Raw genomic sequence first — 27,496 nt, 5'->3', positions numbered from 1 at the left:
ATGTTACTTGTATTGATGAAGTTATAGTATAATGTGTAATTTTTGGCTATTGTTGCTTGAAAGTCATTATCACAATATTTTCCCTGATGCCGTACTTGTAGCGTTGAACTACAACGTTTCAATTGAGAAGATTTATTACTTATGACAACATTCTTCTCATTATTTGTATTCTAGAAAACAAAAACATATTGCAATGTGCAATGTTGACAAGTTAATTCTAGTCGGCAGTTCATTTCGAGTAATTGCCAACAATAACACCATACACACAAACAAGATGTGTTGATAAGCTGAACGCCACTCATTTCGACATAACTTTTGGAGTGATAACAAGAGATCTGGTGGCCAGTGAATAGACCGAAATGGATAACACTTAAACAAAAGACTGGTAGTGATTTTGTAACATCTCGAACTTTCCATTAATCAATTTAATTCAATTTGCTTAATTTACACAATATATCATGGACCCTGTCAGAAGGACGGACTACACATGAATAACGAAGTACAAGTCATCTGGGTGTGCAAGTAAGAATTAATTTAGAAATAACATTTCGATGCTATGGAGCTATGGATTGATAAATGCTAAGATGCTTTCGTAAGATACAGTAGTTATCAAAGTTTGAATCAACAAATTGTGAAGAGTTAGCAATTCGTTGTATCAAGATGATGTGTCATTATAATACAATGTGTACTTACCTTCAGAGTAAAGGTAGATTACGTATGAGAGTAAACTTAAAATTGTGATAAATGACAAATAACATTCATTCAGAGAGAGACGATTATGAGAGAGCTTAATTTGTAACTCGGACTGAGTTGCCGTGCTGTAAATAAAGCTATAATCTCAATTCTACCGGCGTGTTCGTCTTCAATTACACAAGTATTACGGCCCCTTGGTACCTCCGATATCCGCTGGTAAGGATTGGACAACGTACGACTTTTATTCACAACAGACAGCTTGAGGCTATTCCCCAGTAAAACTCAGAGTGAAGCTGGACAGAGTTGCGACAACATCATCGCAGGAATTATGATTATGTTAACGTTGTAATGGCTAGACGCGATCGTACTCGTGATTTTCACCCCATCGCATAGATTTGAAATACGCGGTACGCCAAATACACAATTCACTCAGTCTATCAATTCCATTAATGTAAATGCAAAGATATTTAACAAAAAAAGGACACGTGACTAAAACAGCGGATCTCACCACTTTACGGTAATCAGGCATCCCTGCGGCTCAGTGGAGGCAAACTCATATTGTATTAGTGTACGTACAGATGTAAAAGCATTGGGTTTATTTAGATCTTCGGGCAAAAATAAGGATATTGCGACAGAAATTACTGTCATATATACAGAAGCAGTGTCACTGTTTGCGCTGTTATTTTAATTATTCAAAATTATAGCATGACATTGCTGAGATAAAGTAATTCGATTTGCACGTCATGGTTCAATGGAATTCCAATGATCATCGCGAGTCTTCAAAGAGTTCCATGGTGGCGCGCATTACCTAGCAACCGGTCCTGACGCGCATTGTAGAACGCGTCTCGGCATAGTGTTTGTGTCATTTATAAGAAGAACCACGCATCACTAACAGTTCTTCTTTAATTTTTAACTTTTATGCTGCAGAAATCTCAGAGAAATGAAATGTTTGGCCGTTTGTTTACAGAAGTGTTCCACAGGTAATATCCAATTTACACCTTCTTTCACATTGACTTTCAAATGTGTTTTTTCGTCACACTTTTTGACTTATTCTAACCAACACTCTCGACAAGTCTGTTTCTAGACGTTCTCTGATAGATCATTAGCTTGATGGAATGAAGCATTAACATACAGTGGCGTTTTGCCTTTGTTTTGTTTTGTTTTTGCTTTATAACGTTTGTCGTTCTTTCTCATGAACTTTGAATGTATGTCATGTTATTTCACGCGGAGTTAACGTCATTAGGTGGCCGTATAGATGCTTGGTGCTTGGTTTTATATGTTACATACTACATCTCGTACGACGTATTTTATTTACATAGTGAAGTTCACATATCAAAGTATAGATGTGCAAAACATGATAATTGAGAGTTTGGTGTGAAACGCTGAAATCTGGTCACCATTTGATACGTTTTGCCTTCCCTCCGACAATATCAGATTTCAAACTGAGATGCAAGCTATACACCAAAATAGTATAAGCGTGTTCACCTTCGGTTTAATTTCTTATATAAGTAACAAGTGAAGATATCGCAAAGCATAACAGTTCTTTAAATAGAGGTGTCAATTAATGGCAAATATATGTTAATGTTTATTTATTTATTTATTTATTTATTTATTTATTTATCTCGGAAGGTTTCAGAGAAGCTTTGCGTCGTTATTTTCCTCGTTTGGAGAAGTTGTTATGGAGCAAGGCTGATGAGTATAGATTAATAAAAACAGTGCTTGGATTCTGTTTTGGTTCAGCGGTTGGCGTGGGTGAGTGTTCATGAAGATAGGTCGTTTCTCAGCTCCTATCTCTCGGCGAGAAATCCTCGTTTTCTTCACAATGAAATTTTAGTTGATTTTTCAGGATACGATGCTAATCATTGAGTTTTTTCACACGGTATATCTCAACAACAAAAACAGTCTGGAGTAACTTAACGTCGGTAAGCTGTGATGTACGGCATTCACCCCCTGAAATTGGACTAAAATAATGTAGCGTAGGGTTCCTTACCGACATTATTTGAAACTCTCGACTTGTTTTCGTATTTTCTTATGTTCAGTGAATGCCGTTTTCGTTTTGTATTCTCTGTACAGTTACAGTTTCGGTGGCGACATTTTCAAAATCTCTGTTCCTTTCAGGTGACTGATACATCATTTATAATAAAGTCTTTATTCTCCCATCCTCACTTTCAGCTCTTTATTTTACTGTGTTGATCCGGCTACCTTTCACTGATGGAGAAAAGTTGCTGATAGGGGGCGCTATCAAGGCGCTGCTGGCTATAGGCTTTGCAACATCCACTCAGATTCGATGTACCATAATCCTGGTTATCCCATATCTGTTCAGCAAGTATGGTAGAAATATCGTCAGCACCATGACTATCGCTATGTTATTAGGTGGTAAGCTGTTCTGAAACAATGTATCTAAATTTTACATGGTGTTTGTAATTGCAGTCCACATTCCATTATTTCAGAGAATGCCAATAGGAATACTTGAATGGTAGTTAATTGATAGACATCTTAAATAATAAAAGTTCCAATAATAATTGTCGATGAGACATCCTTTGGCTGAATAATTAATATTTACATCATCGTCACCAGCACATTGTGTAAGATGATATCACCGTCACCGTCATCAACATTATCATTGTTGTCGACGTTTTCGTCGTCGTCGTAATGATAATCATCATCGTCATCATCAGTAGCAGCAGTAGCAACATCGCGCCGTGGCAGTAATTTTCTTCGTCGTTCATCATCATTATTATCATCAACACCATCATCATCATCATCATCATCATCTTCATTACCATCATCGTCATTATGGTTACATGTTATCATTATTTTAATCGTTGATCTCCTCTGGTTGCCATAATGAGATGTACTGTATCATCGAAGTATTCCCTTTGTTTATGTAAGGTCCGGTCACAAACATCTTCACCAACGCCAGGGAGCTTTCACGGTCCATCAGCTGTACTGCATCACTGACCTACAACAACAGTAAATTACTCTACGAACTAATGCATCAACCCTTTTCAGATGTCCTCAAAGATATACAGGTAACAAACTCACCCTTGAACTTTGACCCCTGAGGTGATCTTTCAAAGCAATCAGGCAAACCTTATACTATTTTGTCGAATAAATAATGTGGAGGAGTGTGGAGAGATGTCATCATGAGGCCATTCATGCAGTATACGGTAGACGCCGGTTGTAAAATTTGGCCACTTGAAGAGTTGTTAGAATATCGCATTGCTGAAATAAGATGTAGTGTGGTCTAAATTTGCTAAGTAAACATTACCGTTAAAATCGTTCAAAGATGTAGCTTTTGAATTTTGTATAGAAATGGCATCAGATTTGTTTTGATTTGATATTGCACAGTCTCAGAGTAAAGACATGCAGGAGATATCAGGAAAACTGAAAGAAGAATTTGTGAAAATAGAAGAAGAAGTTGAGAAAGACGATGAAGGCATGCAAAGAGAGACCAAGAAAAAAGAGAATCCTGAAGACAATTACAGAGACAAACTGGATTACAGATGCAAAGGTTAATCACTTTATAATGTACGACACAATGTTTTACGCACGTGAGGAGTGATTTAATATATCGTTTCATTCGAGGTCATCATACTCTTTACAAATTTATACATTTCAGTCCCGGCGCACCTACGATTGTTCAGCAAAATTTCACAGCACCCCTTGTCTTGGAATTTTCAACGAGAAAAGACAACCTTTTTTGAGAAATATGGGAAACAATTAGCCCAAAAATACTTATTTACAAAAGCTGAGAAAAGCGAGTAATAATTTCAAAATACAGTTACATCCATAAAGAACGATTGGATTGTTGAAAACTCCCTAATATGTAGTTTAGTATTTTCGTCTGTACTAGTTTATATTCGCTATAGTTTGAAGCAACATGATAACTCTGAAAAATAGTGTCCATGATGACGTCATTATTTAAACCATCTCATTTTTAATTTAGCCCTGACATTGATGTATATAAAAGAAAATTATTTACCAGATTTCAAAGGGGTATTCTGATTATTTCACGGATCGGCTTTGCTACAAAAGCTCCTCTTCTTCGTGTTTTCACGCACACTCCCTTTTTCCCGTGATTTTTTGAACACGAATGGCTACCCATTTCCTAAGAGACTGTCGCCAACGGGATTCTAGCCAAATGATGCATTTCTTATTTTTGATGAGTGATGATATTCTGCCATATTACATGACTTTAACAGAATATAAATAAAAATGACAGGAGGACAAATGATTGCCGCCGTTCAAACCGGGAAAAACATTGCCGAAACAACAGTTACTCGATTTTTCTGTAGTCCTCAAGCCGTCCTTCACATACAAAATGTCTACTAACACACGAGAGATTGACATGATTCTTTGAACATGCTCTGAGCTACATATGCTACACGTCCAGTTAAAGTAGTACGCACCTCGAAAGTGAAAGACTTAAACTTTTGCTCAAATTTATCTCAGGGATCATTTCAACCATTCTTTGAGGATCACCGTGCAAATTTTGGTACTAGAGAAACAGATTACCAAGATTTACCGATATTTGAAATTCAAAACGGCCCCAATTCTTCTGTTAACTCTACTAAGAAAAATAAATTTATTTTCGAAAAACTAAGACAATAAAAAATTTTCTTACACAAAGAGCTTAATATGAACCCCCACAAGTGGTAGATCAGAAAGTCTCCTTGAATGACTCAGTAACTCAGCCCTTCTCTGAATGTTCCTAATTTCCTGTCGTTTTGTTTTACTACAGATGTTTTCAACGCTGGTGTGGTCCATTGCAAGGAGAAATTTAAAGAAGCTGAAAGGAAATGTCACAAAGCAATCAAAGTACCTGGCGTCAAAGATCTGCTGTGTGCACCAATGAAATTAACTGTCTTATGCAAGATTGTACAAGGTTAGAATTTTGTCATGCACTACATCCTGGTTTATTGCAGATTATCAAGTTAGGGCAGTTTAATAAAGCTAAAAATAACGGTACTTTTCGGGGATGATGTAAACATTTTGTGGTTTATGGGATTCACAAGTTTTCATTTCAATGTACAGTTGAATCTGTCAGTTGAACCCCCCTCTCTGTCTCTCTGTCTCTCTATCTCTGTCTGTCTGTCTGTCTGTCTGTCTGTCTGTCTGTCTCTCTCTCTCTCTCTCTCTCTCTCTCTCTCTCTCTCTCTCTCTCTCTCTCTCTCTCTCTCTCTCTCTCTCTCTCTCTCAGGTTTTGACTCCCTCTGTGACACAGACGAGGCTGTCAACCCTGGGTTCGGTGACACTTACAAGGAATCGGATCAAGCCGTGGAGGAATTTGACAAACATTTTCAAGTTGAAATGGGATGGCAGGTAACGTTTTCAAACTTCATCAAGTCGTTTTGGAAGTTACAGACAAAGCGTAAACCTCGAATTATAAATACAAGAAGTATTTCGCCGACTTCGATGTGGAATGAATGTCGACAACTATGACCAGTCTACAGATAGAGTATCTCACCGGTTCATTATTCGATTTCCATAGAGTGACCGACCTACATACAGTTAAAAGGGGTTGACGAGTTTAAGGTGCCCGGTCGTCCGAATTTTGGGTCAAAGGTCAATCATTGTAACCTCTCACTGTCTCACAGATTCTTTTCAATATACTTGACAATTGCTCTCAAAACGGTGGTATCATATTTTCACTAGGTTATGCAAAGAAAAGAAAAAGTCGACATCAGAACAGCCGAGGACATCAGACTCGCTGTTGAAAATGAATTCGAAACCAGGAAACGATGGCTTGTTACCGTGGCAACCATCATTAAAAGTTTCGTCGCTTTCAACTTTGTTTTGATGTTTTTCAGGTAGGTACAGCAATAAAATCTTTAGCCTATGACATGATTGTTTCCCCAGCATTACGCCAGAAACTTTAACTGTATCTATAAAATATATTTTAAGTATTTGAAGAAATAATATAGTGATCAGCTTAGACTGTGTGTGTAATCTGCAATGTTATTATCGACAAATGAATTTAAATGCAGACGTATAGGACTTCACCGACTGTCAACTACTATACTAGATTGCATATTGCAATGCATGTTGTGGGCAGGTCTTGTAATTTATATTTCTTCTTACTTACGAGAGAAAAATAAAGAAAATGACTTTGTTTGACATTACAAAATGCTAAAAATATCATCCAAATGCATCGCTATATTCCCTTTTAACATAAAAGTGATATCCATTTAATATCAGTCAATTGTGTCAATTAGATGATGACTGAAAGTTCTGCATCCCTAAAAGTTCACGTGATCTGATGAGGTAGTTTTTCTGACTTTTGAAGTCGGAACAGGCTTTTAGACTGTCGAGCAGTGACCTTTGAACTACCCGTATGCAAAATACTTTATTGTCCAGCAGTGACATGGCATCGTAATACGCATGAGCTGACATTGCTATTGCGGCAAACTAATCGTACAGACGTGATCATTGTTTGATCTTTTACACAACATGGTTCAACTCTGTTGTTTTGTAGGTTATGTTTGAATTTGTAACATTAAATAAAATAATTAATGGATGACGGAGTAAATTGAGTTCATCTTGGCAGGGGTTGTCTACAAGAAAGCTGAGTTGTGCGCTAAGCAAACATATATTTCCACCAATAAAACCAGATATGAACTGTAAATGCTCACGTGTAAATTTGAACCTTTGCCACATGTTTACAACTTAATTGAAAGTATTATGATCACCATAATGAACATAATTCACCACAGATTAAGTCTATAGGTCATTAAGTATTGAAATATGTAATTAGCTGAAAAAAATATTAATTTCTTTGACTGCTGTCATTGTATCACCACTTTATATAGCAAGTGTAATTGCCTTTGGTTAAGTCCTTCAAACTATATATTCCAAACTTTGAAAGCTCATTAGATATGCAAACTATAAATTAGCTGACATGAAAACTTAAATGCGAAATGACTTCCAATATTGATATAATCTGGTATCATCATCAATGTACATAGCATGTTATGCCAATTTTGATCAAATGAATCCAAGTATATATCCCTAATTAGGAAAGTTTATTAAATACACAAATTAGGAATTGGCTGAAGCAAAAATGCTTAATGCCTTTCAATAAAGTTAGCCCACATAATAGTATCTCTAATGTACATAGCAAGTTTCATCAATTTTGGTCATGTAAATTCAAATATATCCCTAATTTCAAAAATTCATTAAATATGCAAATTAGGAGCCGGATGAAGTAAAATGCTAATGACTTTCAATAATGTCGTATCATAGTATCTTAGCAAGTTCGTCAACTTTGATCTTGTCAATAGAGATAAATATCCCTGATTATGAAAGTTCATTAAATATGCAAATAAGGAATTGGCTAAACTTCAAATGCTTAATGACTTTCAACAATGTTCTATTATAGTATCTTTAATGTACATAACCAGTTTCATCAACTTTGGTCTCGTCAATTCAGAGAAATACCCCTAATTAGGAAAGTTCATAAAATATGCAAATTAGGAATTGGCTGATGTAAAAATGCTTAATGACATTTAATCATATTCTATCATAGTATCTTAATGTACAAAGCAAGTTTCATCAATTTTGGTCATGTAACTTCAAATATATAACCTTAATTTCAAAAGGTCATTGAATATGCAAATTAGGATTTGGATGAAATAAAAAGCTTAATGACTTTCAATAACGTTAAATCATAGTATCTTCAATATGCATACCAAGTTTTGTCAATTTTGATCAAGTAAATCCAGATATATACTCCTAATTAGGAAATTTCATTAAACATGCAAATTAGTAATTATCTTTCACGTCACCCCTTAATATCTTTCAAAGCTGATATATCTTGGTGTGATCAACATTTGTAGCGAATCTCATCAAATTGTGTGCAGTCGTTGTCAATATATATCAGTTTTTTCTAAAATCATTAATTATGCAAATGAGCAAAAAGTAAGCAAGCCACACCCACCAAAAACTAATCAGTTCTTGCCATTTGCAAACTGAATCTATGTACCAGATTTGATTCTGATCTGATGAGCCGTTTTTGAGATATTGAGTACACAGACAGACAGACAGACAGACAGACAGACACACAGACACACAGACAGACAGACATCGCTGCGACATATGCCCACGTGTGTCAACACGTGAGCAAATGACGCTTGCCTGAAATGAACACATTGAGCGGGAAAATAGCTGAGAAATCATTTGTGAAATTATTTGCATATGAAGGTTGATCTTGGAATTTCCTTATAGCAATTTTGTTCCTTGTGATGTATGAATTCTTGATTGAGGTAACTTGTATCTCGGTACAAAAATTTGGACCGTAATATTCCATATTTTATCAATCCTCCATTTATGTAAACTCATTACGAAGTTTGTGGAGCAAACGAAGTTTTCAAGTCCTGTCTTTACCTTTATTATGAAAATCGAACGTAATCATTTCAAACAGTTATGGTTAAAAACGAAGTTTACGGTTTGCTTCATACCAAGGAGACCATGCAAAGTAAAGATTTATGATGACACAAATCTAGTTTGTAAGTCCACAGAGTTAGCCCCCACCTCCCCTTTCGAGGATTCACCTGTTCTTAGGGACGATTCAGAATTTACTTCCAGGGGGGGTGGAGGATTTTCAGGGGGGGCCACCCATTTTCCCAAGAAAATTAGGGGGGGCCAGACAAAAATACCACAATCTTTTAGGGGGGCCAAGGAAAAAAAAACATCAATTCAATATTTGCCAGAATTTTTGATCTCTACAAAAGAGAACCATAGTTAAACTCCTTTAGCTGCCAAATTCGGTAATATTCACAGTGGTTTTGTTTTATGCATCTACTGCAGTATCTTGTTCTCCTCCCTGAAGCGTCATGAAATGTCCAGTATTTAGCATGTCAACACAAACCATACAGTGAACAGTCAGGGTTGTTTTTGTTGAAAAGAGATCTCGGATCAAGTCCAGACTAGAATTCATTTATCAACAATAACAATGGTCATTTATGTTCACACTGGTATGTTGCTAAATACAGCATTGGGTGTTCTATGTAGTGATAGAATAACAAACAAATGCTGATACACAGAGATGAACATTGAACAAATGCTAAAAATTACAGCAAATGTCTTTTTAAGGTTGGGTTTACCTTGTAGCTTGTAAAGCAGTTGAAAGTTGTATGATAAAGAAGTGTTAATTTATGCAAATGTATGCAAATCACCCGATTTCTTGGCTTCTTTTGCCTCCCAATTTCAAAATTTCCAAACAATTTTACTCCACTCCGGCTGGGTCAAATTTTCTGAAATTTCACATTATGTTTTTACATGCTATATAACACAACGACTATCAATTGGTTTTGTTTGGCAATAAAGCTCTAAGTTACATTTTTGATAAGAGGCATTTTGAATAAGAGGCATTTTAATTTTGCTGATCATGATTTTAATCAATTATTAGTGTGTCAGTCTTTAAACCCCTACAATTTTAAAATGAGGATGGATAATGCCAAATAAAATAGTTGTTTTTTTACATATACTCTCCTTTCAAGTGAAATATTACATTTCAGAAAATACTGTCTAGTTTTTGACTTAAATTAATTTTTATCATTAATACCAAATTGAGGTTTTTTACCCCAAATATACAACCACTTCATCCTTTGAGTAAACTACTGCTACCATACTAAACTTTAGAGTCTCTGCTTTTTGAAAATATATAGTATTAGGGGTTTCCTTGTCATCTTTGATGAGAAATATTGCTTTGAAAAAACTGTATTGGCAACATGCAGCTCCACCTTAATTCAAAACAAAACAACTTGCTACTCTGCCACTTCTTAAAGTAACATGGTCACGTTGGTTCTCTGGGATTTTGTCAGTGTCAGTGTCTGTGTCACTATCATATTCAGAACCAACACCATCATCATCACTCTCAATGACTCCATTGACAGAGGTTTCCAATTCAGAGTCACTGCTATCTGACTCTGACTCATCTGTGACATAAGTTGTTACAATATCTTTCCCTGACAGTTTTCTTAAATTAAATGAAGGTTGTGCATGTATATGTGCGGTTATAATTTGAACTTTTTCAGCTTTCAATTTTTTTTTGTTTTGGTAATTTATGTTTATCAAGGTATTTTTTTAATTCTTTTACATTTAAATTTTGAAGGTTCCCACTCAAGGGCAACTTTAACCAGTCATAGTCCTCGTATTTTTATCCTCTTTCTGCTCCTTTTTTCTATGTTTCATTCTCATCAATTTTATCCTTTCTAAATTTTTTAAATGTTCTACATAACTTTTTACGGTGCTTAGATCTACTATAAACTTTTTTGAAAATAAATTTATGGCCATCTCATCTTCAAGTTGCTTTTCAGCGAATAGTTTTTTAATGATTAAAATAAAAATATTATGTATTACTGTCAAAAATATATGGTGATAAATTTACAAAAGGGTTGATTTTCCAATAATCCTGTATGGGCATCCAGAAGATCATGTGGCACTGCATCAATGCTATGGTGTCGGATTGTTGAAATATTGTGTACACAAGAAATTTGCTGTAGTCCAAGAAGTGATCTCAGTGTGTATGAGGCTAGGAAAAATGTGGATAGGCTTACACATTGTGTATTGATGCTAATACTTTTGTGTCCCATTCATTCTGATATGTATAATCAAAGATTTCACAGTGGCGGCTGGCAGAAAAGGCAAAAAACAAATTAACATGTATTGTTTCGTGTCATCTGAAAACATGTGCATCATGACTATTTTAAATTAAAGTTTGTTAAAAAAATTTGAAATATGAATGCTCTGTCAATTTTGAAAAATACTGCTGACAAAATGTGAACTTTGACTTACACAGGGTAATCTGCATTTCAATATGAACATTGGATTGTGAATGGAATGAGCAGAATAAAATGTGAATTCATGTTTTGGATAAGGTGTTTTGTTCAAGAAATGTTCTAAAATATTCCTCAGCAATTGTTGCTTTCAGTGGCAGCTACTTGGTCTTATGACAACCAAATTAGAAAAAAAGAGAAAATTAAAAATAAGTTGGCTTTCACCAATTTTAATTCCTAATGTTTAAAACTTTCACCGTGAGTCTGCAAATATTCAGCATCATCAAATGAAAATGTATGCTGAACGTGTGCATGTACATGTACATCTCACTTTCCAGAAATATCTGGATATCTGCAAATGATGTACCATTAAACTTCAAGATATATATCACTTTGCCAATTATCTGCTCCTCTGATTTTCTGTTCACTATTTCTAACTGACATCTTTGCTTGTCTTTGTGTGCATCATATTTATCAGTGAGACATAACGAAAAAAGTATTCATATTTAGTAATTAACTTTTCTTCAGAAATTTACAACCAGATATGTTTATTGCTACCCTTTCCAAAAGTGTGCCACTTGCAGTCCCTGCAAATCATTCTTTTTATAGTCACATAACCCTGAAATGATTTGTTATATCATAGATTATATGTCCACTACAGTTCCTGCAACTTGTTAGACTGGATATGTGTATATGTATAAGCATGCATGTATATATTAGGGGGGGGGGGGGCATGGAAAAAAAACAGGAAAGATGAGGGGGGGCCATAGATTTTTTCTATGGTTTACTAGGGGGGGGGCGTGGAAAAAAATCACCCAAAAAATAGAAAATCCTCCACCCTTCCCCTGGAAGTAAATTCTGAATCGTCCCTTAAGTCACTTACAGTAACAATACAACAATACAACAGTCGCCTATCTTCTAAAACTCTGCTCTGCGCCTCGGCGCACCATAGACGTGTGTAGATATGTTGCTCACGCTTATATTTTGGCGACGTGTCTGTCAAACTCGGCCGAAAATCACGCAAAACGAGCGTTTCTGAAGCACATTAAGTATCAGGTGTGATTTTTGACAATGGTAAGGAACGATGAACGGTTACGTGATACATGAACTTGCTAATTTTCAAAGTAAAATCGAACGCGGAATATGGCATGTCATGGTCTGCATAGTCAGTTGGTTTCTTTTCTTGCATGCGTATCTACACACCTCCATGGTGCGACGAGGCGCAGAGCAGAATTTCAGAAGACAGGCGCGACTGTTGTATTACTAGTACTGACGTAGATTTCTTGCTATGGACCATGCACCTATCCTTTCATAAAGCGTTCTTTCTAATTTGAAGAAAAATAGGCAAACATAATGTAGATGACAAATTTCACTTGAAAAAATGAGAGGTTTTTGCGGTGTCAAAAAAATACACTTGTCAAGAAATTTGCAGTGATGTTAGCAGTGGAACTGCAATGCTCTTTATGTGTATTGACTCGTTGATACATCATGCGATGACGTCACCAGATGTATCCATCGCCGAGCTGTGAATAATATGTTAAGTGTATCAACAAAAAAAGGTAATCGCCCGCTAAGGGGGTCGAACCCTTGACCTTAGGATTAAAAGTCCCACGCTCTACCGACTGAGCTAACCGGGCTTCATGCTTGTAAATGAGTTCAGTAAAGTAAATGTAATCAAGGACTTCTATGAAATTTAATTGTCTTTTTTAGATGCCATCACGAACAGTCTTTTTAGATCACAAGTCGAATCGAATTTTTAGCGATTTTTGTGAAAAAATTACATAGAGGCAACAAACAGCAAACAAAATGGCATATTTATAACTTACAGCGCATTAACTTGTAAGACTTTGGGAAAAAGATGTTCCGTCTAGAATTCTTTGACATTTTTTTAAAATTATCAATACATATTTCAGAAACCTTTCATACATCAAGATGTCTCTGTAACCTATTCATCTTTATTTCCCTGTCAGCCCAGTCCTCAATCTCAATATTGACAACAATGAGTTTGGGCAAAATCATGGCGGTGAGGTGAGGTGAGGTTGATGATGAAACGTACGGGCCAGGATTTTTTATTACTTTTTGAAAAGCTTGGTGCAGTTGCTAGGCTTATATAGATTAAGTACCATATTAAAGAATATCACTTGATTTATGTCAGCGGTGTTTGGCCAAAGTTATCATTGGAAATGCTTCATTATAAAACTCATCCTTCTTTATTCATATCTTTTAGTGCCCATAGCTACAACAAACACTATACGGGTGAAATAACATTCGACAATGTCTATATGACGTCATATTTTAGAAGAATTGAAGATAGGCGAAAAGACCAGGTATTGAGGGCAAATATGTAGAATGGCTCAATTCTCTCTCTCTTCATCGCCATAATCAGTTTCAATAAATGAGAAGCAATTTTGACGCCTTTGATAAAATTGGCGCTGCATAATTGAATGATAAAAACTGCATGACTAGCAACAATCGTAATTTTAATTTGAAAAGTACCAGAAGGAAATTTATTGTTTTCTATAGCATATGATGATCTCCGTCTGAGGAAAGGAGATGGCATAGTTTATTTTTCTATATAACACGATTGGATCTAATTTGGGAAAATAAGATGGTGAAGTGGTGTCGATGAATCTGAAAATGTAAACTCATCAATTTTTCTTTTTACGTTACACACTTGTTTTTATGAGTAATTTGTACGGCACCTAACACTTTTGAAAAATTGGAAAAATATGAATATCCAATTATACCAAATTAGTTCCAATCGTGTTAAAAGAAATCTTTCCCCGATCCGGATCGCGCCAACTTTCTGTTTTTAAGTCTGTTTCCTCATTCGATAATGTATAGAGTATCTTTTTTACGAACAGAATAAACGGACACTGATGCCGCTAAAGAAAGCAGAAAGATCCGAACTGATAGTTCCGACAAAGTTTGCACTAATCGCCGTCGAAAAGACAAAACTTGTGAGTACAGCATCGAATGGTTACGTATATTTAACTTGGCCGAGGTAGCAAATGTGTGTTTTTTTGTTTTTGTTTTTGTATTTATTTTGAAAAGCATTTTCAGGCAACGGTGATGATGATAATGATGATGATGATGATGATGATGATGATGATGATGACGACGACTACGACCATGATGTTGATGACACAGTGGCACTGCAGATCAACTACCAATGTCTTCTGGACGTTTACATTTCTTTACGCCTGAAACATGTTTTTCATGTAACACTCTGATTTCGCTCTTTCTCCACAGATGCGTGGAACCTTGATAGTGTTTCTAAACATCTTGATATCAATTATCGTATCAATATTCGACTATCTACTTTACCATATTCTTGATATCGTCTCCAGACACAGTCAAGTCACCATCACTTTGCAAGGTAAGTTATCTTAAACTTGATCGATGAAAACTGATGTAAAGACAGACAGACAGGCAGACAGTCAGACAGACAGACAGAATGATAGACTGAAAGGTTGACTTGCCGAGTCACAGTGCATACTGAGCGAGGATTTGACATTTTGCGTCTCGACATTTGCATCAGTTCACGACAAAACTTTAATGAACGAAAGGCAAGATTGATAGCCAGGGATAGTCAAGGTAAGACAGATCAGAGAATTTTCAAACAATTTTTTTTTAAATGTAGTTAAAACTTTTCTGATAAATTAATGTGGGCCATCGATTCTGCCTAGACATAGTGTATGCGTAGAGAAAATGTGAAAAGTTAATGCTGAGCAAGTCTGACACTTTCGCTTGTACGTCTGTGACACAGATACAAACAATATTAAACAGTTTCAATAGTTCGCTCAATAAACATGCACACATGCAGTCGGCCAAATGCTGTAAGAGTTATCGCAATGTGTAGTTGGTGATACCTGACGTCATTTCTTCATAATCAGGAACCCATGCCATTCGATTGCGGATTTATGGTGATGGCGCTGTTGCACACTTGTTCCGTACGATGCTGTCAGGGTTCAACAGTGAACATTCCATTGACAGTGTCTCCACCAATACAGGTATGGACCTTACAGGGAATAAACATTCAAATTACATCTACCGCATCTACCGTATACAACAATAGCCAAGTTTAAAATCTCTCTCATTCTTCATCAGCAAACGTTCAACCGACTCGGACAAAAAATATTACCATGGTTGTGTTTTTATTAGAGTTATTTTATACCCTGCTCTTTTTTGTTTTTATGTGGCTTCTGAGTGAAGTATGGTTGCCGAATGACTTTCACCTTAAATTTTCTCAGCATTTGACCTGTGTGTCAAGCGTAACAAAGGAAAATTCAAGATATTCACCAGAGTGCAGCACTATGGAACGCACGCTCGATGAACGGGAAAATTGCTACCGTGGCGACAACCTTGGTCGAGGAACATCTTGACATTCTAATAATCACAGAAACTTGGATCAAAAGTCAGTCCGATCCAATCTTGGCGGAGTTTCATTCTTCGATCAGCGGTTACAACGTAAACCAGCAACCTCGAGCACACTCTCGACTTACTTATCACAAGATCAGCTGACCAGTTTTTACATTCTATCAGAATCGACAATTCTCTCATCTCCGATCACAGCCTTGTCCATTTCAGCATGAAAGTACAGCGTCCACCGAACTCCAAAGTCACTACTTCTCGCCGGAACTATCGGAAGATGAATATCAATGATTTTCAAGTCAAGCTGGCAGCCAAATTCTCTGATTACCCGTGCGACACCAATCCTGAAATATTATCAAAATTTTTCCACGCGACTGCTACGGACGTGTTAGATGATGTTGTTCCTGTTACTACCAAAGTTATAATCAATAAAGTCCGAGCACCTTGGTACACCGAGGAACTCCTACTACACAGGAAAAATCTACGGCGTCTAGAAATGAAATGGCGAAATACACAGCTTGAGATAGATCGACAAATTTTCATCTGCGTGCGATCTGAATACTTTCGTCGCTGTGATGACGCGAAATCAAGTTACCATTGACGTCGTATCCAAGAGGCGGACTCTAGGAAACTATTTAGAATAGTTGGCGAACTTTCAAATGCGAATGCAAGTAACACGAATGCATTTCCAAACAACATCCCTCTCATGGATTTGCCATCCGAATTACTTATATACGTCCAATCCAAGGTAGCGAAGCTCCGAAACGGACTTGTAGTTCAACAGGTTGACTCCCATGATATCCTACCACCCCATGTATTCACTGACTTCCATCCGGTTACAGCCGATCAGGTACAGACAGTCATAAAACGATCCTCCACGAAGTCTTGTGACCTTGATGTCTTACCATCGGACATTATCAAGAAATCTGTCAACACCCTCACACCTTTCTTAGTTGACTTTTTTAATTGCTCGCTCCGGACAGGCATTGTCCCAACTCACTTCAAATCCGCCATTATTCGGCCACTCCTGAAAAAACCGGACCTGGACAAAAACATGCTGAAGAGCTATAGACCGGTGTCAAATCTTACATTTCTTTCAAAAGTTCTTGAAAGAATTGTTGCACAGCAACTACATAGCCATCTTACCAGGTTTGATCTGTTCTCAAAGCGCCAAAGTGCATACCGTCCTAACCACAGCACCGAAACAGCTCTATTGCGGGTCCATAATGACATCATGCGTGCCCTAAACGATAAAATGGACGTCATTCTCATCATGTTGGATTTGTCGGCTGCATTCGATACGATCGATCATGACATTCTATTACACAGACTGCAATCAAGATTTGGCATAACTGGCACCGTGCTGTCCTGGTTCCGATCATATCTGTCAGATCGCAATCAGTGTGTCAAAGTCGGCAATGTAACATCGTCCAGTTCGACAATGAAGTATGGTGTGCCACAGGGATCGGTACTCGGGCCAATCCTTTTCACACTATATACATCACCTTTAGAGGATATCATCGAAGGCCATGGTCTGGATTGTATGATGTACGCAGACGACACCCAAGTCTATGTTATTTGTATGCAACCGGATGACATACTCACCTCTCTTCAGGAATGTATCGACGATGTACGTAGCTGGATGAAGTCAAATTTACTCATTCTGAACGATGACAAAACTGAAGTGGTCCATTTCTCGTCACGCTTGAAATCTGATGCGACGGGACTATCTAGCCTAAGGATCGGCGACACTGATGTCATCCCTTCAAACTCTGTACGTAATCTTGGCACGATTCTAAACAGGAATGGTGCTATGTCTGATCATATAAACCACGTTTGTAGAAATGGCTACTACTCATTATATAGAATTGGCAAGATCCGTAACCTTCTCGATCAGGACACTACCGAGACATTGATCCACGCATTTGTAACATCTCAGTTAGATTATTGTAATAGTCTCTTGTATGGAATTAACAAAGATCAGCTCCACCGTTTGCAATCTCTTCAAAATGCCGCAGCACGTTTAGTCAGCCGTTCCCGCAAATTTGATCATATTACACCTGTACTAGTTGATTTACATTGGTTGCCTGTTGAAGCACGTATTAAGTTCAAGATTATGTTAATTACTTTTAAATTGATCAGAGGCTTTGCACCTATGTATTTGACAGAGCTGATAGAGCAATATGTTCCTACCAGAGATCTCCGTTCTGCAGACAAGTTACGTCTGATTCCACCTCGTGGAAAATTCAGTAAAGCATACGGCCAGAGAGCCTTTTCAGTGTGTGCGCCATCGTTGTGGAATATGTTGCCTGTAGAGATTCGTACTGCAAGAAATGTTGAGTCTTTTAAACGCGGTTTGAAAACCTATCTTTTTAATCTGTATTATCAGTGATTTGTTTATGCTTTGCGGTACATTTTCTTCACCGCAGGTCTGCTCGTGTGGTGCGTTTTATCCCTGACACTTGTATTTTGTAAAATTGCATATTCTTTTGTGTGTTCTGTACAGCGCACTGTGACGTATGTGTAGTGCGTTTTTCAAGAATTTTTAATAATAATAATAATAATAATAATAATAATAATAATAATAATATTATCTCAACATATTGAACAACGAGAAACGGTTTTCCAAGCGTGACTAGTCAAGATACTCCAAATATTCTCGAGAAAAATCGAATGAGAAGTTTTCTTTGTAGAAACCACTAATTTTTTGTTTTGTTTTTCAGCTTGTTTACCATATCCGTCACATCTTCCGTCTTCCACTCTGTATCTCATATTTGGATGTTGGTTCGTAGTTTGGTTCCTCCTCTATCTGGAAGCCTACGGCCTGAGACTGCGTCGTGTTATCTGTGCTTACTTCTACCCAAAGGTATGTAGTCCAATAACTGTAACATGGCCTGTTTACATGGCAACTACAGCATGAATCAAGATAAACGTTCCATACATGTATTCACGGTTTTCTGATTGGATTTCGAACAGGCACATTCCATAGCACCCTGTGATTTGAGATGCACTTTTTACACCCCCGTCATTCGTATTTATCATTTCATGTCTTATTGCAACGTATCATTCCTAATATTGGTTGACTTCTCAGTAATACCTAGCGATATAAGACAATGCAGTAATAAACACGTTAACATTGAACTTTCAAAATCCACGAAACTTCTGAACAACTAGGCCAATCATTCAAGATTTATATTCTGATCAGTCACAAAAATTTAATCAGAAATGCGTGAATTTTAATGATTGATGCGATATACAATTCACACTGCGCATGGTTCTTTGTCAAATCTGAATGTGCATGGGAAGGAAAATCTGCAATACTACGGGAAATGGGAATGGAGTGCGTGGCTGATTGAGATTTCAACTCGAATACCAAACTGGTGAATAAAGGCCCCAGTGTATTTTCAATTACTACGTTTTACTATATTTCAGAGAGAAAAGAAACGAATTTTATTCCTGTACAATGACTACTTGAAGAAACGAATTGGTTTTCTAAAACATATGCAGAAAGAGGTCAGAAGATTGGCACGTGAAGAAAATCTTGAGGTAAGTATCCCAGTACCCTTGATTGTTTGTTTGTTTGGACTGAAATCGTAATTAACAGCATTGTGAGACATATATTATGCGAGACGTGGATATACTGAAAGAGTAAGATGTGTGAGCACAGGGTGTGGCAGGAATTATTAGTGTAGAAGTTATGAATATGATCAATAAATGTCTTGTATTAAACTATTTTTCATTATACAAGCCTTACCTGTGTCTAGTGTGTGTCTATTACTTTACGCTAGCTATCTCTGTATAGTATTTCAAAGAAAACAGTCTATATCTGTTAATTGCCCTCCCTAATCCCCTTCATTAATTTGTTCTGCCGATCACTGACGCGGGGGTTTATCGCCCTGACCAAATACCTCGTTAGCAGCTCATAAGGTAGTAGACCGACTACCTTATGAGCTGCTAACGAGGTATTTGGTCAGGGCGATAAACCCCCACGTTCGTGATCGGCAGAACAAATGCTATGTTCAGACAGGGAAAAATTGAAACGCTTCTGCAACACTATTTGTGATTTGTAAACACAGGGGATTAATAGATTGAGTCCGCTTGCGTCCACATACACAAAATTAAGCCATTGTTTTGATGTTTAAGACGTCTTAATGCGCCCTCTCGAGTTCAAAAGGTGTGTATGGCCAAGCATTGTTTGTAACAAGATGGCTGAAATGGACCATGTCGTACTGGCTGTAAAGAATGTGAAAGAGGCTCCCCACCTAACTATCCAAAATGTTTTTGTGTCGAGTTTGTGTTTTATTCGTTTCTAAAATGTGTTCCTACATTCTTATCCGATTGTTTTGTTAATAAAAATGTTTGTTTCGCCTCGCCATAAGCTTTCCTCACACAAACAAAACATTACCGTCCACACTAATCCAAACTTCCCTACAAATATCCGAGGCGAAACAAACATTTTTATTAACACAAACAATCGGATAAGAATGTAGGAACACATTTTTGAAACGAATCAAACACAAACTGAATGACTCAATCGAATATTTTTGTTCCCAATTAATAAATCATAGACAATCTCAATTCTCGGTTTATGGCAATTTTTGTCGACTGATAAAAGTCTTTTCATCTTCAACATTCCATTCTAATTTCACCTACGGTATATAATATCCTAAACCTCCTGTGACTTTCCTTCTAAACGTTGATTTGCCTTGTGCACCAAAAGAGATGCTGTATTTTATGCCAAACGATGAAAAAATATGTGAAGAAAATAACCATGTATCAGTCAGTACAGCAGAAACCCGGACGGCCATACCGATTGGGGACAGAGCAGAGTAGATCGAAACGCAAACGGGGTGTTATTATAGGAAAGGCGGTGACTTATTTTAAAGCTGAATAAAATGCTGTCTCTGGTTGTGTAAGTCTGTTGATCGAAATATATATTTTGTTCCCAGTTGATTAATCATGGGGGATGGCAGTCTCGATCTCCCCTTTATGGTTCGATATTTACTGACTCGTTCCCTCTCATTTTTGTCAATCAATGAAAGCATTTTCGTCTTCCATATTCAATATTACTTTGACCGATGTTACATCCTGACCTATACTGTAATTAGTTTTTACCAACGTACAAAGACATTGCCCATGCGTCCGGCTGATGAGATGTTTTGCAAAACGGTGAAGAAATGGGGGCCCGGGAGACATCGATGTCAGTCTTTCCGGACTGTTTACATGTAGCTAATAGGGATATCAAAGGAGATGAATCAGTTAGTTGAATAAAACATAACTTTTCGGACTTATTTTATGTCAATTTTGTCAATGTCGGACTTTTGATTCAAGAGAAACCAGAATCACCTACAGAGATGTCTGTATTAAACACGGACGCACAATTGGGAATAGTTTGTTATGCTACTGTCGGTCTCAGTCGTGGTGTCTCTCCCATAAAATTTCGAAGCTATAGGTCTACACTTGTCGTTTCGATTCACAGGTAGCGGTACACCGATGACCAGATATTGTACCGTTCTTAAAACTAGTCTAAGCAATTTTACGACACTGCATCGTGTCTCCCCGTGAACGTCCTTGAACCTATGGACGTGACCATTGTTTTACTGCGCCCATTAGAGTGTAAACCCCTGTTCGTTACCAGCAGAATACTTTTTAAAGTTCTGTACATCAGTGTACACTGTGTGTATAAGCCCTAAACCTAGTTTAATTCAATTATGGAAAGGTATTAAAGAATAAAGGGTCGTTACAGTTGCTAAAATTGCGAGAAAAACGGCACTTTTTACTCAAATAGAATAGTCCTATTCACAAGCGCTATTGTTTTAAATCACGTCCATGGTGTGCTGTTGATTTTCATTCTTTCGTGCAATTTCATTCGCTTGCAGCAATTATCCTTTCATTTGACTGCTCTGTGGGACTCTTCTGAATATGTGTTTTGGATAAAAGAACTCTACAGAGAAAGACATAAACTTCGACGGTGATAGGTATACAATATCGGTTCGATGTGTGAAGATATACAGATTACAAGTTATTTTAGAAGTTCTCAAAACCAGTAAAAATAATTCTGCGCGCCACTTCTTCTTGTGAACGTCCTTGAATCCGTGACCGCGACCATTGTTTTCGAAGTGTTCGACGGTGGATGATCGGTAGATTAATGAAGATATATGTTACTGAACTATCGTGTGATTGTTTAATAGCATGGTTAGGTAATAGACGGTGTAGTCTGTAGAGGCGATACGGCGAAATTCCACGGCCCAAGGGAGCGTACATCGCATGGTTTCTTACAACGAACGAGCCGTCGGTTTCCATAGCTACTACGTGAAATCCGGCCTCACCGATGTCCCGGGCCGATGTCCCTGTCCTGATTCGGAGAACAACTTTCAAGCTGCGTGTTGAGGTTCAGATGTCCGATTTTTTCATATTCAAAAGGCTTATTGATTTACAGAGAACGCCCGTCTTGTTTTTAGCTTTAACTTAGCACATGATGGCAATTGAAAATTCAAGCCAAATAGCCAGTGGGAAAAAAATAGACGACTCGCTCTCACCAGCGGTCGAGGTCGCAATGAAAAAAAAATCGAAGTCTCTGAAATCGGTATCATTGCTCCGCCATGTTTATTGTTGGTTGTACGGCCAGTTTAAAGTCACAGACTTTCTTCACGGTAAAATTCATATAATTGCCATACCGCGAAGTTCCCTGTGCATTTCAATATGTCTATTTGGAAGCAAAAGCGCCACGGACATTCGATCGATGGTGATGAACTTTCTCCAGGCCGTGACATGTCACCAGTTACGAACTTTACCGGTTTTCGATACGAAAGATGCAATATATTATCAGCGTTGTTCACGTTGTGTTTTGAGTTTGATATGGAATATAACAGGAAAACACTAACGATTAGAGTGACGATAGAGACCATGCCCGATACGGAAAAATTGACATCAACTACTTGCATTGAGCAGTGACCTGAAACTTCAGACTGATATATAAATGTCAACAATATAAAACATCGAAATGCCGGAGAGAGCGAGGGAGAGAGAGAGGTTTACGCTGTCGCGAACTGATTATACTCTTTCGGATATGACTTCGGTGTAGACGATACACAGACATCGAAAATGTACACCTACTTTCCAGAAATTCGACTAATCTTATAATAAAGAGTAGAACAAATCCAAAAGTGTTGGTTGAAGTAAATCTTCAGATGTTGGTTTTCTAAAGTTAGATAATACTTACAGAAATATGGTCGTCACAGTCTTCTTTTAAAAACTATTTTCTTCAACATCACGTTTCTTATGATCGGTGATGTAATTTTTTATTATTTTTACAAACTTTCAATGCATCAAACGCTATAAGACTATCTCATCTGCCTGTCAAGGAGTTAAAATATATTTCCAAGGGCTGGCACACGATGTCAACTTACGTGTCGTCCGTCGAGCGGCCGGTGGCAGTGTCACAGATTGTTCCGTCTGTAATCGCGGCCACTTTGATTTTGATGTGACACCAACGTGCGTTGAGGTTTTTTTGTTACTAAATTTGTCGACCTCACAAAATTTCACAGTCAATGCTTTGAAGCAGTCTCAACATGGCAAACATGTCTCGCTTAAATTTCATCCTCGTCGTTCCAAATTAAATTCGACCACTAAATTATTTCGACAGTTTTAATTTCCTATTAATTCGACGTTTTTCAAATCGTAATGAATTTTTTCTGGTCGAATTGATAGGGTTTTTGGTAGCAAGCTTATCTCTTCGTCGGACCAGTATACCGCGAGATGTAGTACTGTGTTCGGCAGCCATGGCGAAAGTGAATATTGTATATTGGTTGTTGTTTGTTTTATGTTACAAATACCTGTCGCGTGAGGGCGTTTGAAACGCTTCTGAAGCGGCTCAGTCTGTCCACACAGCGATTTGCGGATAGAGTTAATCCCTACAACGGCTCTGGTCGGGCCGACTAAACCGTCTCAAATCTGAAACGTTTCAGAACCACTTCGGAGTGTCCACACATAACTTTCTGTGTCAGTATTGGCCCAGAACCGTTTCAGAGACGTTTCAATGGCCTGTGTATGAACGGCATAAAATTAATGAAGGGGATTAGGGAGGGCAATTAACAGATATAGACTGTTTTCTTTGAAATACTATCCACAGATAGCTAGCGTAAATAGGCACACACTAGACACAGGTAAGGCTTGTATAATGAAAAATAGTTTAATACATAGACTTTAAAAACGGACTTTTTAAAGTCTATGAAAAACATTTTAATACAAGACATTTATTGATCATATTCATAACTTCTACACTAATAATTCCTGCCACGCCCTGTGGTGTGAGTGCGCTCCAGGACCTCTCGCTCTAGTCCTGGAGCGCCCCCACACAACAGAATCTTTCAGTCTGAGACATGGAATGGCTAATCTGCTAACGTTTGTACTATTATTCCAGTACCACATCCTTTCAGTTCCTGTTACACTTATAGTTATTTTTGTTTACAACATCCCCACATTTTGAGTTCGTCATTAACATTTTTGTGTTTATGTCACCGGAATGATACTTTTTGCCTCAAAACGGTAATACTGTTCCCTTTTAGGTCAGTAAACATAGTGAACTCACAAATGGAGGCAAGAACAATTGTAGTTGAAAATTATACTTTATTTCATTTCACTTTATTTCTCAACAACACACTCGAGCAATATGGTAAGGCAATTCAAAAATATTGGAAAAATATTAAAGCTAACTGAGATACACCAATTTCATTTCCCAATATTTCAATCCAGGCTGATCACAGCATACTGACATCACTCCGATACAGTTTTCCAAAGCTGTGTTGTTGTTTGGCTTTGCTTGGACTTGGCAAGAAACGCTGTCTGATCTGTAAGGAAAGAGAGGATGCCAACACACATCACTGTGAATCTGAGAACTGTAACATGGCCTACTGCAGAGAGTGTTGGGAAGACATACAGGTGGGTGGATAAAAGTTATGAAACATTGCAGAGTCGAGTGTTGGGAAGATACACAGTTTGGTTTATAAAGGCTTTGAGACACTGAAAAGAGTGTTGGGGAGACATACAGGTTGGTCTATAAAGGCTTTGAGACACTGAAAAGAGTGTTGGGGAGACATACAGGTTGGTCTATAAAGGCTTTGAGACACTGAAAAGAGTGTTGGGGAGACATACAGGTTGGTCTATAAAGGCTTTGAGACACTGAAAAGAGTGTTGGGGAGACATACAGGTTGGTCTATAAAGGCTTTGAGACACTGAAAAGAGTGTTGGGGAGACATACAGGTTGGTCTATAAGGGCTTTGAGACACTGAAAAGAGTGTTGGGGAGACATACAGGTTGGTCTATAAGGGCTTTGAGACACTGAAAAGAGTGTTGGGGAGACATACAGGTTGATCTATAAAGGCTTTGAGACACTGAAAGAGTGTTGGGGAGACATACAGGTTGGTCTATAAAGGCTTTAAGACACTGAAAAGAGTGTTGGGGAGACATACAGGTTGGTCTATAAAGGTTATGAACACTGAAAAGAGTGTTGGGGAGACATACAGGTTGGTCTGTAAGGGCTTTGAGACACTGAAAAGAGTGTTGGGGAGACATACAGGTTGGTCTATAAGGGCTTTGAGACACTGAAAAGAGTGTTGGGGAGACATACAGGTTGGTCTATAAGGGCTTTGAGACACTGAAAAGAGTGTTGGGGAGACATACAGGTTGGTCTATAAGGGCTTTGAGACACTGAAAAGAGTGTTGGGGAGACATACAGGTTGGTCTATAAAGGCTTTGAGACACTGAAAAGAGTGTTGGGGAGACATACAGGTTGGTCTATAAAGGCTTTGAGACACTGAAAAGAGTGTTGGGGAGACATACAGGTTGGTCTATAAAGGCTTTGAGACACTGAAAAGAGTGTTGGGGAGACATACAGGTTGGTCTATAAAGGCTTTGAGACACTGAAAAGAGTGTTGGGGAGACATACAGGTTGGTCTATAAAGGCTTTGAGACACTGAAAAGAGTGTTATGAAGACACACAATGCCAGTGGATAAAGGTTATGAAACAATAGAAGGATGCATGGCTAAAGAAGTCTGCTGGGCCCACACAAGACAACTTTACAAATGAACATAATTCTAAGGGGTTCATTTGTTTCATGAAACATTAGGAGGCTCCCTAAGAAAGTCCAATTGTTTTCATAAGTGAGATTTAGCCCAGCCTTCTCCAGATATACAAGTTCGTATTACATGAAATGAAATACGAATGTCACATTCTATAAACTGAAAAGTAGCAGAAATATGCTATGTATAGTCAAACATATCAAAATAATGAAACTCTATAGCAAAATGATTGTTTCATATTGTTCTGATGTCTGAATTTGGTTACATGATTTAATTTGTTTAAAGGCTATTGCAGCTGTTCAACAAAAAATGTCAACAAGTTTAATGATTGGTTCAAAGTGGTCACCTGATCATTGCAGACATTCAACACAAATTCGCAATTGACCAAAATTGATTACATTACCAATGTATAAAACATACAGAACCAAATCAGATCTCCCCATTGTTCTCGAGCACTTTGAGCTACTGCCCATATATTTCATGAAGAAATCCACAATGTGATTGTGAATAGCAACTTTGTTTTTCTTATCCTCTTGTCAGGAGTTCTGTTATGCCTGTTCTCCACCAGATTCCGATGAAAGTACATCATCAAGTGACATGGAATGAAATCCGGACCATTTCATCGGCTCTCAATAACTCTAACTAAACAAAATATCCTTCATCAACCAATCACTGAACAGCTTGTATTTGACAATTTGAAATTTTGAAAGCTGAAATAAATTGTGGAAAGCAACACCAGTTAGGGGTTTGACATTTAATGAGGTTTTTTTCCAGGTTTTTGAGCCAAAATATAGTCTTTTTTGAGGAAGCAGATTATAGAACCAGAAAAATCAATAATTATTATAATCTGTGTCAGTTGAGCTGTGCTTACTTCAAATTGCTCAAATTTGAAGAATAATACACCTACCATCTTAGTTAAACCTGTTATAAGCAATGTGGCAATGAATCCGTGGAAGAAAGTCTCCAGATCATATGTCCTGGGGCATTCCTCAGTGGTTAGGGTTAGGGTAAGGTATATATGTAAAGGTACGAGCTCATGTAGAGGTGGACTGGAAGATCTATTGCTCGAGGGCGCCCTCTATTCAAGGACGAGTAAATTGTTATTTGAATAAATAGTTGTTCAGCCTGTATTTTGTTATATTTTCAACAGAAGAAGAATTTGACGTCTATTGATGTGATTTTAAGGATATTTTAACTCATTACTCACATGCTTCAAAAATATGCATTTGAAAGTGAAAAGTTGTGTTTATTTGTGTCATTCCCTAAATATCTATCAAAACTCATTATCTTGTCTGACTACCATTGAACATTTTTAATGGTCCCTGACACTTACTTGACCTGGGATAGTTGACCAAAGCTTGGTTTTGTCGAACCCTGAATTGTATCATTAATCATTAAATTTAATGCGACTCATCCCCTGTTGCAGTATGTGTATCGATCTAACCCATCATCAACACTTCAGAATCATGTTAAATCGTCTGTTTTCTGCCTCCATGGACTGATCAACAAATGTCTTCACACTCCCTGAAACATTCTCAACATATACTAAAATATCACTACATTAAAAATAA

At 37.5% G+C, this 27,496-nt stretch overlaps 1 protein-coding gene, 1 long non-coding RNA gene and 1 other non-coding gene across 4 annotated transcripts in view; 1 reads left to right on the top strand and 2 right to left on the bottom strand.

Moving 5' to 3' along the window:
• The first annotated feature begins 1,587 nt into the window (after positions 1-1,587).
• On the top strand, positions 1,588-27,496 carry LOC139128153 (E3 ubiquitin-protein ligase DCST1-like). The gene is made up of 16 exons (XM_070693990.1): positions 1,588-1,673; positions 2,323-2,445; positions 2,866-3,069; positions 3,586-3,725; positions 4,045-4,207; positions 5,438-5,581; positions 5,897-6,018; positions 6,352-6,506; positions 13,699-13,798; positions 14,336-14,431; positions 14,724-14,850; positions 15,368-15,484; positions 18,569-18,711; positions 19,278-19,391; positions 24,600-24,785; positions 26,466-27,496. The coding sequence occupies exons 1-16, from the start codon at positions 1,634-1,636 to the stop codon at positions 26,529-26,531; spliced, it is 2,040 nt and encodes a 679-aa protein (XP_070550091.1). The 5' UTR covers positions 1,588-1,633; the 3' UTR covers positions 26,532-27,496.
• On the bottom strand, positions 13,036-13,108 carry Trnak-uuu (transfer RNA lysine (anticodon UUU)). The gene has a single exon. It is a non-coding gene; the product is annotated as a tRNA-Lys (tRNA).
• LOC139128164 (uncharacterized) overlaps positions 24,454-27,496 on the bottom strand; it is a 38,286-nt gene continuing 35,243 nt past the window's right edge. For both annotated transcript variants that reach the window (XR_011551207.1, XR_011551210.1), the window contains one exon: positions 24,454-24,694. This is a non-coding gene — a long non-coding RNA (uncharacterized lncRNA). The remainder of the gene's footprint in view (positions 24,695-27,496) is intronic.

Source organism: Ptychodera flava, unplaced genomic scaffold (genome assembly GCF_041260155.1).
Source record: "Ptychodera flava strain L36383 unplaced genomic scaffold, AS_Pfla_20210202 Scaffold_45__1_contigs__length_1260105_pilon, whole genome shotgun sequence".
NCBI lineage: Eukaryota > Metazoa > Hemichordata > Enteropneusta > Ptychoderidae > Ptychodera > Ptychodera flava.
This window is presented reverse-complemented; position numbering and strand designations above follow the sequence as displayed.

What these genes read in the sequence shown, in the direction of transcription:
- LOC139128153 (XM_070693990.1), top strand. Translation starts at nt 1,634, where the DNA reads ATGAAATGTTTGGCCGTTTGTTTACAGAAGTGTTCCACAG. An exon ending in TGGTTCAGCGGTTGGCGTGG is followed by an intron (nt 2,446 to 2,865) that starts GTGAGTGTTCAT and finishes CCTCACTTTCAG; the next exon opens with CTCTTTATTTTACTGTGTTG. An exon ending in TTTGTTTTGATGTTTTTCAG is followed by an intron (nt 6,507 to 13,698) that starts GTAGGTACAGCA and finishes CATATCTTTTAG; the next exon opens with TGCCCATAGCTACAACAAAC.